This window comes from Ochotona princeps, chromosome 3 (genome assembly GCF_030435755.1).
Source record: "Ochotona princeps isolate mOchPri1 chromosome 3, mOchPri1.hap1, whole genome shotgun sequence".
In the NCBI taxonomy this organism is placed as follows: domain Eukaryota; kingdom Metazoa; phylum Chordata; class Mammalia; order Lagomorpha; family Ochotonidae; genus Ochotona; species Ochotona princeps.
Genome location: NC_080834.1, coordinates 29,227,433 through 29,238,787, shown reverse-complemented (window position 1 = coordinate 29,238,787; position 11,355 = coordinate 29,227,433). Strand labels below are relative to the sequence as shown.

General features: G+C 55.0%; 1 protein-coding gene across 2 annotated transcripts; it reads right to left on the bottom strand.

The window, feature by feature from the left end:
• Positions 1 to 613: 613 nt before the first annotated feature.
• Positions 614 to 9,672, bottom strand: PSMG1 (proteasome assembly chaperone 1). 2 transcript variants are annotated; one of them, XM_058661619.1, is made up of 7 exons: positions 9,496 to 9,672; positions 7,651 to 7,757; positions 5,667 to 5,818; positions 5,345 to 5,407; positions 3,478 to 3,676; positions 2,845 to 2,981; positions 614 to 820 (listed from the first exon to the last, which is right to left on the bottom strand). In XM_058661619.1, exons 1-7 carry the CDS (start codon positions 9,630 to 9,632, stop codon positions 746 to 748), a joined length of 870 nt encoding a protein of 289 aa, XP_058517602.1. In that variant the 5' UTR covers positions 9,633 to 9,672; the 3' UTR covers positions 614 to 745. The 2 variants fall into 2 exon arrangements, with proteins under 2 accessions (XP_058517602.1, XP_058517603.1); XM_058661620.1 differs by lacking the exon at positions 7,651 to 7,757 and having other exon boundaries at positions 9,496 to 9,635.
• Positions 9,673 to 11,355: the final 1,683 nt, after the last annotated feature.

The following is an 11,355-nucleotide window of genomic DNA, read 5'->3' as shown; positions in this document are numbered from 1 at the left end:
GCAAGCTCTCTACAATTTCTGTGTGCCATTTTCTCCCCATGTCCCAGCTCCCCTCCACACCACAGGACACCATCTCTAGTCCCAGTCATGGTGACTTGGTACTATACATGAGCTTACATATGTGTGTGATATAATACTCACACGACATGCATGGATTTCTAAATTTTTCTGTACTTAAACTTTTTTTAAAGATTTATTTATTTTTACTGACAAGTCATATATGCAGAGAGCAGGAAAGAGAGAAAGATCTTCTATCCGCTGACTAACTCCCCAAGTAGCTGCAACGAGCAAATATGAGCTCTGATCTGAAGCCAGGAGCCAGGAGCCTCTTCCATGTCTCTGTGAGATCCATGTGCAGGGGTCCAACGCCTTGGGCCATTCTTATCTAGTTTTCCAGGCCATAAGCAGGGAGCAGGATGGGAAGTGGGGCCGTCGGAACACAACCCACTGCCCATGTGGGATGGCAGTGTGTAAGGATTTAGCCACTGATGCAGCCAGCCTGACCTCACAGCATCTATATGAAATGATACTCACACCTCACGAATAAGACAGATGTTGGGCTTACTGCTGCTGTGGGCATCATCACCATAAACAAAGATGGGAAACTACAAGGAACTGTCCTATAGTTTATTGCTTTATCTCAATTCAAAATACATTCCCCCTCCCCAAAGTAACTTACAAAACAGGGCACATTGCTGTCCTAACAGGAATGGATGGGTAACACACAGGAAAAACAGTCTCTAGATCACGTATAAATATTACTTTGAACCTCATTTGTTGACATCAACTTCTTCAGTATCTCTGTGCTCTGGGGAATATTCTAAAAAAGAAAAAATTAGGAATGCAGTGAAAATTCAGCCGGAAGTAACACACACATTCAGTCTCCCTGCAGTCAGAATCTGAGTCAGGAGCGGCACCCCAGGGGCCAGGTGCTGCCCTTCACCGCCTCCGGCAAGGAAGGCAAGTGGGGGGAGCCCCGCAGACAACGCCCCCTCCCAGGGAACCAACTCCTCGCCCCACACAACCAGGGCCCGGCTGGCCCCCGCTGCATCCCCACCAGCCCGGCCCGCTGCCCACGCTGGGCTCCAGCTGCTCTCTCCCGTGTCCCTCCTGTGCCTCCCGTGCCTCAGGCTCCATCCTGGAAGCCAGCAGCACTGACCCCGTGCCGGGCACCGCGATGAGCCCAGCATCAGCTCACAAGCTCACGGCAGGCATGCAAGAGGATTCAGGTACTCCACAAACCCACTGCCAGCAGACAAGTGAGAACCATGTGCAGCGGCTGCGCTCCATTAAGGAAGCCACACCATCAGAGCTGCCATCAGCGCCATGCGCACATCACCTCCAAAGCAGGCAATGGAACGGGAGAAGTTCTGAGACTGCCTCTTCAGAGAGCACCGTGCAAAGCTGACAGTGCAACCGGCAGGTGATTCCAATGCTCGCACAGCACCTGTGAGCCCACCCCAACCCTCAGCGAACCAATGTCCCTATAACATTGGTTCCTGTCCCCATGGCGTTGTCCCAGGAGAACCAAGTCTTGACAGCTGTGCCTTGGAATTTCTGGTCTCCAAGAAATAAAAAGCTGTGGTGGGGGAGATGAGGGAGGGTGTCTTGAGCATCTGGCTCGACAGTCAACACAATCTGCGTGGGTCCGTGTCCCGTGTGGTGCACACGTGCCCCTGACACGCATCCAGGTGAGAGCAGGAGCTGGCTGAAGCTCTCGGGTCCCCGCCACCCACTGGGACACCCAGCTGGAGTTTTGGCAAACTAGCTTCAGCCTGGCCTGACCCAGCTGGCTGCTGGCACTGGAACATGAACCAGGGAGCACAATATCTCCTTCTCTCTGCCTTTCCAATAATTTTCTTAAAATTTATTTTTATTGGAAAGTCAGACATACAGAGAGGAGGAGAGACAGAGGAAGAGCTTCCGTCAGATGATTCACTCCTCAAGTGGCCACAATGGCTGAAGCTGTGCCGATCCAAAGCCAGGAGCCAGGAGCTCTTCCAGGTCTCCCATGCGGGTGCAGGGTCCCAAAGCTTTGGGCCGTCCTCCGCTGCTTTCCCAGGCCACAGGCAGGGAGCTGGATGGGAAGTGGAGCTGCTAAATTAGAATGGGCGCCCATATGGGATCCCAGAGTGAGCAAGGCAAGACTTAGGCGCCTCTAGGTCAGAGCCTCACCACCTTACTCGTCATTAGTTCAACCAATGGCGCCTGAGGCCTTCCTTTCCATGCAGCGCACAGTGAGACAAGGACACAGCCGAAAACCGTGGTCTGTGCGACACGGAGCTGACAACCAAGTAAGAAACCAATCTATGAGACCCGTGGACTGGGCTAGCTCCAGCAGAACTTGCCACACTGGAAACAAACAGGGCTACGGGCTAATGCTGTTCGAGCTGCTTTGCTTCCGGGAAGTCCTTCGACTAGCGGCCGATGTGCCCGGAAGCAGGGCAGTGGTTCACTCCCTGCCAGCACAGGTGACAGTTCTATCCACGAGCTCAGCACCCCCAGCCTCCAGGAAGTGAGCCCACAGATACACAGAGGGCAGCAAACAGGCTCAGCCTAGGAGTATAACTCTCTCACCGCCACAAACTGTACTCTGTGCAATCACACGAATCAACTGTATAACAACCTCAAAACGACAACACTGCAAAGTAGTCACAGAGCCCTCTTGCCAAGCGAAGCCACCAGCCCACAGGGAACCCTGGGCTCTTGCCACACTGCACTGCCCTCCACACGACAGCACGCCCACCAGGGGCACAAGCGCAGCTGTCAGGCCAGGAACCTGCGCCACCACACGCTCCTGTCTGTCACCAAGACGTAGCTCTGAACTCAAACTGGAAACCTCACCTTGACCAGCCCTTTGAAGCTTCTGGAAGAAAGCAGAGGCTTGAAAGCTTCCACGGTGATGAGGTCCGGCTTCATGACATCCGTGTAACACAGGTAGAGGACGGCAGGCAGGCCCCACACCTGACAGAAGCTCAGAACTGGGAAGGCACGGGGGAGAACACCCAGGCGCCCGTCAAAGACAGGCACACGGGGAGAACACCCAGGCGCCCGTCGCAGACAGGCACACGGGGAGAACACCCAGACGCCCGTCGCAGACAGGCACACGGGGAGAACACCCAGACGCCCGTCGCAGACAGGCACACTGGTTAGTTACAGTGCTGTCCAGTCCACGCTTTTTCTTTCCTCTTTGAATCAAGTCATTTATGGCCATTCTGAATCAATTAAAACATACTATATTCTTCCAAAACCCAACTTATTTTCCTAATCTGTTGCTTTTTCAAACACTATCTTTATGCCTGATTTCTTGAATGGACTGAGACAATTTTAAGTAGCTGAAAGATTAAAATTTTACTGGTGAAAATCATACATACTGACAAGTATATAATGCACAATGTAAAATATATAGCCACTTCCCAGCACATGTCACATTCGAGGACAAAAGGCCTCTAACGATGAAGGAAGGAAGGAGCTCACCCGCAGCGGGAAGGTCGTGCACGATGTTCGGCTGTTCCAGCAAGGAACAGCACAGCTGGTCTTTGAAGTTCTTGGTGTGCAGAGCTTTCAAGAAAGGAGAAGGCAGGCTGCCCGTGGATTCTGAGGTCTTATAGTCAGTCACGTGTCGACTCGTGAGAATGGTCACTTGCATGTTCTTCCTGGGACGAGAGCCAAACACCTAACACAACGCAGACTGGCCATGAGAGTCTTGTGAAGGGCAGCTGCCTGCAGCCAGGCCCCAACACCCCTGCCCTGCGGCAGCACTGCGCATGCGCCACGGAGCAGCACGGCACACTCTGCGCTGGATCATGCTTCTACTGCCTACTTGGGGATCTTCCCCAGGTCACCTTCCTCCCCTGTGAGCCTGCTGCAGGGGGCCACGACGTACGACCACTCAGTGAGCCCCAAATACATTCCCCAGGCTCTCCCCCTGCCCAGGACACCCCAAAAGGGATTCTGACTAGATTCACTTCTTCCCATACAACAGGCACGTAGACGTAACTCCCGCCAACTGCTCACTCCCCTAGTGTCCACAGTAGTCACAGCCCATGCCAAGCCAGGCACTGGGGACTCGTGGGTCACTGGCCTCCCTGTCCGGGCAGGAAGCTGGAATCCAGAGACAAAGCCAGGCACTGTGGTGTGACGCAGGATGCAGACATGCTGGCCACACCCGGCCGCTCTCCACTAGTGGTCAGGGGACCAGTGATGCCACAGGCCACAGGCTCCTCCCTCCCCGAGGAAGTGGCTGTGATGGGTTTCTTAAGGACGTTTCTAGAAGCAGTGTACCACAGACAGGGCATAGGTTTGAGGTTACTGTACCCTGTGTGAAACTGTCTTACGCAGACATGAGAGCAGTTATTCTCAGTAACAGTAGAACTGGAGTTCATATTAAGTGCCAAAAATGCTTTGTTAGACTATCCATCATCACAGCTTGATAAACCCAAAAATGCTAACACGATACAAGCTACTTCCAGTGTTCACGGCAACAAAGAGCTGACTCTGGCACAAAGATGTCTGAAGTCCATGCACCGTTTCCCAATTCTTCCAGAAGGTGCATTCTTATGACCTGAGAATTCCTCTTACCCATCAACGCGTCACTTCATTTTTTATATCCTGTCAGACATTTCACAGTACTTTTTAGACAGAAACAAACTCCTTCCCCACATCAGTATTTCCCTTCAAAGGTGTGAGGGAAGAGACCAACTCCTTAAGGAGAGGGCCACTCAGGGGCAGGTGCCACGGCCAGGCAGGGAAGCCATGACCTGGGAACGCAAAACACGCCTGGGAGCCCACAGCCCGCCCTGGCAGGCCTGGACTCCAGCCTCCTGCTCACACACCCAGGAGGCGCAGATGACGGTCAACCTTGCGGGTCCCCAACCTCCCGGGGTGACCCAGGAGGCGCAGATGACGGTCAACCTTGTGGGTCCCCGACCTCCCGGGGGGACCCAGGAGGCACAGATGATGGTCAACCTTGTGGGTCCCCGACCTTCCACGGGGTGACCCAGGAGGCGCAGATAACGGTCAACCTTGCGGGTCCCCGACCTCCCAGGGGGACCCAGGAGGCGCAGATGACGGTCAACCTTGTGGGTCCCCGACCTCCCACAGGGTGACCCAGGAGGCGCAGATGACGGTCAACCTTGCGGGTCCCCGACCTACCGGGGGGACCCAGGAGGCGCAGATGACGGTTAATCTTGCGGGTCCCCAACCTCCCAGGGGGACCCAGATGCAGCCCACACCCTCCAGCTCGGGCCTGGTCCCGCCCTGGCCGTGGGCATCTGGGGGAGGGAGCCAGCTGATGGAATAGTCTGCCATGTTTTAAATGGCTGCTTCTCACAGGAGTGCTCACCTTCTCCAGCCACTGGTACTGCTGATCTTCAGCAACATAGCAGCTGCACTGACAAATGGTCACCTGCAAAGCCAAAACCCCAGTGTCTGCACACACCCCAAACCACGCCACTGGAACCGCGTCATGTGAGTGCTGACACAGCTCTTGGTACACCCACTCCCCTGACTCCACAACTGACCTATTTCTTGAAGAGCCAAACCCCTGCTGGTGATTACTCTCAGAGCAACTACACACCGCAAAGTGTCCGAGAAATGCAGCTGGAGTTCAAGGTTGCGACCAGCAAGAACTCCAAGCCTGGCCACCCCAGGCAGGTCCCACATACCGAGTGATGGCCTTTTAGCTGATAGAACACACAAAAGGCCTCGGCGGGAGACAAGTGGGTGGAGTCCGCCGTCCTGCACCACTCATTCCAGAGTTTAGCACAGCCAATTTCTTCCCAGACTCCCGAATTCATAACAAACGATGACAAAAACGCTGTCGGAACAATTCCTACTGTTAGTGACCGAGTCTATAAGCCGCATTTGATATTCAATACAAAACAATGTAATTGTTCTAGAACATGGAAGCAGACAGGGCCGTGTGAGCGCACACCCAGTACTGCCATTCTGCAGGAGAAAGGCCAGCCCAGAGGAACCTGAAGACTGGCATGAACCAGAAACGGGGCAAACAGGCCTGCTGCCGGGCCTCAGTGCGCTCATGGTGACACCGGCCCTGCTGCCGGGCCTCACCGCGCTCATGGTGACACCGGCCCTGCTGCCGGGCCTCACCGCGCTCATGGTGACACCGGCCCTGCTGCCGGGCCTCACCGCGCTCATGGTGACACCGGCCTGCTGCCGGGCCTCAGTGCGCTCATGGTGACACCGGCCCTGCTGCCGGGCCTCACTGCACTCATGGTGACACCGGCCCTGCTGCCGGGCCTCACTGCGCTCATGGTGACACCGGCCCAACAGAACTGCACATAAATGAGGCAACAGTTATTTACCACATAGCTATTATGTTCTTCTTACTCAAGCTTTATTTATGTTTGCTTATTACAAAGGCAGATTAACAGAGGGGGGTTCTACGCACTAGTTCACCCTCCAGCTGGCTACACCCTGGGGCTAGGTTGGGTGGGAGCCGGCAGCCAGGAGCTCCACGCTGCATGCAGGAGTCCAAGCACCTGCACCGTCATCCCAGCCTTTGCAGGCCCGTCAGCAGGGAGCAGGGCAGGGCAGAGGTGCCAGACGTTAAGCCAGCACTCTGCCGTGGGACCCTGGTGTCACAGGTGGCGCTTCGCCCACAGGCATGCTGCCAGCATCAGAGAGACCTTTCGGGGCCTGGGATCTTGGCTAAAGTTCTGAGGGTGTGTCTGTGGAACCCCTAGAGACCAGGGTCCTTGTGCGGATGAGCACTGTTCCTGTGCACAGTTCTCATGTCAGCCCACCAAGTGAATTAGTAAGCACAGAGACCTTGGGACTCAGCAGCTACAGATGTTAGCAACAATTGTTATTAGAGTCCGCATATGTTCGCAAAGGATGCGGTGAACCTTCAAGTATGGGGCAGGCAGTGTGCTGCTGCCACTGAGCTCGCCACCTGGCACACACACCCCTCTGCTGGCCCCTGGGCTCATCCCGTCTGCTCCAATCCCACTAACGCACACCATGTAAGGCGGAAGATGAAGGCTCCATCTGTGGAGTGCCCGCCACCTCCACGGGAGCCCAGGCTGGAACTCCCAGGTTCTGCCCAGTCCAGCCCCAGCTCTTGTGGGCATCTGGGAAATGAACCAGCAAACAGAAGACAGATTTACTTCTGTATTTGAAAGGCAGATTTACAGAGACAAGAGGAGTGAGAAAGATCTTCCATCTGCTGGTTCATTTCCCAAGTGGCAGGAACAGCCAGAGCTGAGATGATCTGAAGCCAGGAGCTTCCAGGGTTCCTCCATGGCTGCAGGGGCCCAGGGTTTTGGGCCATCCTCCGCTACTTTCCCAGGGAGCTGGCTGGGAGGTGGAGCAGCCGGGACGTGAAGCAGAGCCCCGGCACGTGGCAGCATTGCAGAGGAGGTTCAGCCTGACTCGCCACCATGCTGGTCTCTCTGTTTTTTCTCTCTCTGCCCCTGTCTTTCTGCCACTTTAGCTTTCAAATTTTTAAAAAAATGCTTTAATTTACATAAACGTGGATATTTCAACACAGCACCTTTCACTTTAATGTGCAGGTCCCCACGAGCAGGACACAGCTGCACTCGGTCTACAGCGCGGGCAGCCTGCTGTGCCAGAAGGAAGCGAGCAGCTTGGCATCCGGAAGGGTTCCGTGGTCTGTGTTGCACTCACCCACTGCATTGTTGCCTATGGCAATTATAAACCTGGAGCAAGGATGTTTTTCTAGCAGAGAAACTTCCAAACATGTTTTTGTCTGTCTTCGAAGGAGCCGCACCTCCCTAACACAAGAAATAAAGACGAAACTCAAGTGACTTCAATACAATTAGCATATTAGGAACAAAAGTACATTAAATGGTATAATGGTATCACAGGTATAATGTACTTTTTTAAAACACGGTTTTATTTATTTTTTTTTTTTTGAAAGGCAGATGTACAGAGAGAAGAGAGAGATCTTCCACCTGCTGGCTCACTCCCCACACAGCTGCAAAGGCCAGAGTGGAACCAGTCCTGGAGCCTCCTCAGGGTCTCCCACACCGGCCAGCGCCCTTCTGCTTTCCCAGGCCGGAAGCAGGGAGCCGAGTCCAAGGAGAAGCCCCAGCACTCAAACAGCACAGCATGGATGCTGATGCGAGCAGGCTCGTTGGGCCACCACACGTGCCCCTTGGCATAGGGCACTTTTAGAAGAACATAATAACTAGAAGCAAACATGGATCCAGGAAATGACAGCGTCCAGTGAGGGCCAGGCCGCCAGCCGACCCACTCAGCAACCTTTGCATCACTGGGAGTGAGTCCACGGACACACCAGGCAGACCGTGCAACAGGAAACAGAAAGCAATGTGACCCAGCATGGGTCATGGCTGGTGTTCCGGACACTCCTGCCTGCGTGCCTAAGAAAGCAGCAAAGAATGACCCAAGTGCCTGGGCCCCCGCACCCACGGGGAGACAGGAGGAGGTGCCCGGTTCCTGCCTTCAGCCTGGCCAAGCCTTGGTGGTCATGGGGGAGTGATCGGTGCCCTTCCCTGCCCCTCTGTGACACCTTCAAATAAGTCAGTCAGTCAACCATTGAAACAAGCAAGCAAGCTAAAAGAAAGCGACTTAGGCAAAGCCTCTGAAACAAACACTCATTTGCAGACAAGTGTAATGTCAAACGACAGCAGGTGGGAGCCCTCACACAGGCACTGGCTAGGATGGGCAGTCTCTCAGCAGGGGCAGAAGGCACGTGTGGGAGAGCTCTAAATGTCTGGGTAACAGGACACTGGCTGAGACGCCTTAGTCTGTTGCGGTTGCAGGATTGCAGGTAAAGCCCCCACCTGGGACGACAACACCCTATATGGGCGTCAGTGTGTGTCCCACCTTTTCTTCTGGTCCAGCTCCCATCCCACCTGGGCAGCTGCACCGGAGACCCAGACCTAACCCCTGATTCCCAGCCAGCCACGTGGGAGTGAGCCAGCAGATGGAAGCTGTCTCTTTGGGTTCTTCCCCTCTTTCTCTGTAACTCTAGCTTTCGAACACAAACAGTAGTAATAATACGTCTTCGGGAAAAAAAAAAAAAAAAAAACGGGGCGGGGGGAGGCCGGAGTCGCCAGGCCGCTGTAAGAGGCAGCAGCTGCCGCCCCCCGACCGTCGCCCACCTGGCGGTCCTGGATCTGTTGCCCGGCCACTGCACCGCTCACAGCCGGGGTTCCCTGTCCCTCCCTCTCTCGGTCACTCTGCCTTTCCAGGGCTGTGACACGATGCCCAACCCGGGTCCCCACCTGGCCAGCGATGATGCCCAGTGTTCGCGCAGCGTCCAGAACCAGGCAGGGGTCAAAGGCCGCGGGGACCGGGCTCCCTTGCGGGCGTTGGGACAGAGGCGACAGAAGCCCCGCAGCCGTCCTGCGCAATGCCCACCCGGCCCCCGCGGATCGGACGGCCGGGCCCAGACGGCCGAGGTCGCCGCAGAACGAAGCTGGACCGCAGTCTCCCTCCACGCGAACCACCCGCCTCGGCCCCCGCCCGGCCCGCCCGGCGCCTCACCGCTTCCGCGCCAGCTGCTGCCGGACCTCGCGGTCCTCGGGCGTCTCCCTCCGTCCTTCCTGCTCCTCGTCCTCTTCGTCCTCAGTCCCGGCTCGGCAAGGCGCCTTCACCACCTCTCCGAAGAACGTGGCTGCCATGGCGCCTCCGGGCCGCTGGGGCACCCCACGCCGCGCACACCCACTTGCCCCGAGTCTGCGTGCGGCCACGCCCCCGTGCGTGCATCGCCCCTCCCACACACGCCACTGTGACCCTGCAAGCGCCGGAAGTCCAGAGCGGGCGAGGAGACCGAGACTGGGGGACGGTGGGCTAGAGGGGCAAGCGGCGAGGTGCGAGGCGGAGCCCGCGGAGGCCGGAAACAGGGTACACTCCAGGCCGGTGCTGGACCGGGGCGGCGTCCACTCCCGGCGGGCGGGTGCTGGACCGGAGTGGGCGCCCACTCCCGGTCAACGGGTGCTGGACCGGGGCGCCCACTCCGGTCAACGGGTGCTGGACCGGGGCGCCCACTCCCGGCAGGTGCTGGACCGGAGCGGCGTCCACTCCCAGCAGGTGCTGGACCGGGGCGCCCACTCCCGGCAGGTGCTGGACCGGGGCGCCCACTCCGGTCAACGGGTGCTGGACCGGGGCGCCCACTCCCGGCAGGTGCTGGACCGGAGCGGCGTCCACTCCCAGCAGGTGCTGGACCGGGGCGCCCACTCCCGGCAGGTGCTGGACCGGGGCGCCCACTCCCGGCAGGTGTTGGACCGGAGCGGCCCCCTGCACGGTGGTCTCCGGCACCCGTGGAGCGCACACTCCGCAGGCCTTGGCCTCTCTCCGCCCGCGTTCCGTGAGCAGTGCCAGGGCTGACCAGCCCGGCGTGCAGGGCCGGGAGAACCTCGAGGGGGTAGGAGTGTGACACACACACCACAGCACATCCCAAAAACTGGTCCAAAATAGATTTTTTTTGTAAGTGGCCGTTTGCGAGCCATACAAAATTTGTTGGGGGTTTGAAAAGGGTCTTTTTTGAGATCAGTTTTTAAAAATCTCCAAGTTGCTACAAATATCTTAAGATGATGAAATAATGACCACAAAGCCGCCTCATGTCACAACTGTACATGTCTAAAAACAAACAAAACAAAAAACCCATGCTTCCAAGCAAAATAATAAGAAGAGGTAATTGGACAGCACTTTTTCTTAATCCTTTTGTCTAAAAATTTTTTTAATTTACCATTTTTACCAGTGAGATACTAATTTGATCTCACATTAACAAGGAATTTTTTTGTAGAAAATGGTTGAAGTTACTGCGAATACAGTAATGTTGAGAAATTTGGCCAACATGTCTGAGAACACGGTTTTACTAGACCCAGTAAATAGAAGATATTTCTAGATATTTGTAAATAAGTATTTTTCATGTAGTTAACAAATTCAGGCCAAGCATTTTTTCAAAAGGCAGATTATATGTTCAAGTTAAATACTAAGCCAGCAAAGAGAATTCCATCCGGGAAGGCTGATACTGTCTCCAGCAGGCACTAATCCCACCACAGTGGGTTACGAATCCAAAACTGAAATTACTTTGTTAACACTGAAATTATTCAAAAGTTCTCCATGGACGTCTTCACTGAGACTTGAATATTATGTGATAGTTATTTAGTATTCAATATATCCCAGAAAGCATTTCAATGAAATTAAATATAAATTTGGGACTGGAAACACACTTAAGCATTTTATAAAGTACAGAAATCAAACGCCATGCACCTAAAAATAATAGTTTTATTTAGGAATTCTGCCTTTCCCTCCTGGACGAGTGATGGGTGCTGGGCTTAAGTAGTACACCGCAGATACACAACGGTAGGTTAGAGTAGTCCGACGGATACTTTGTTTAAA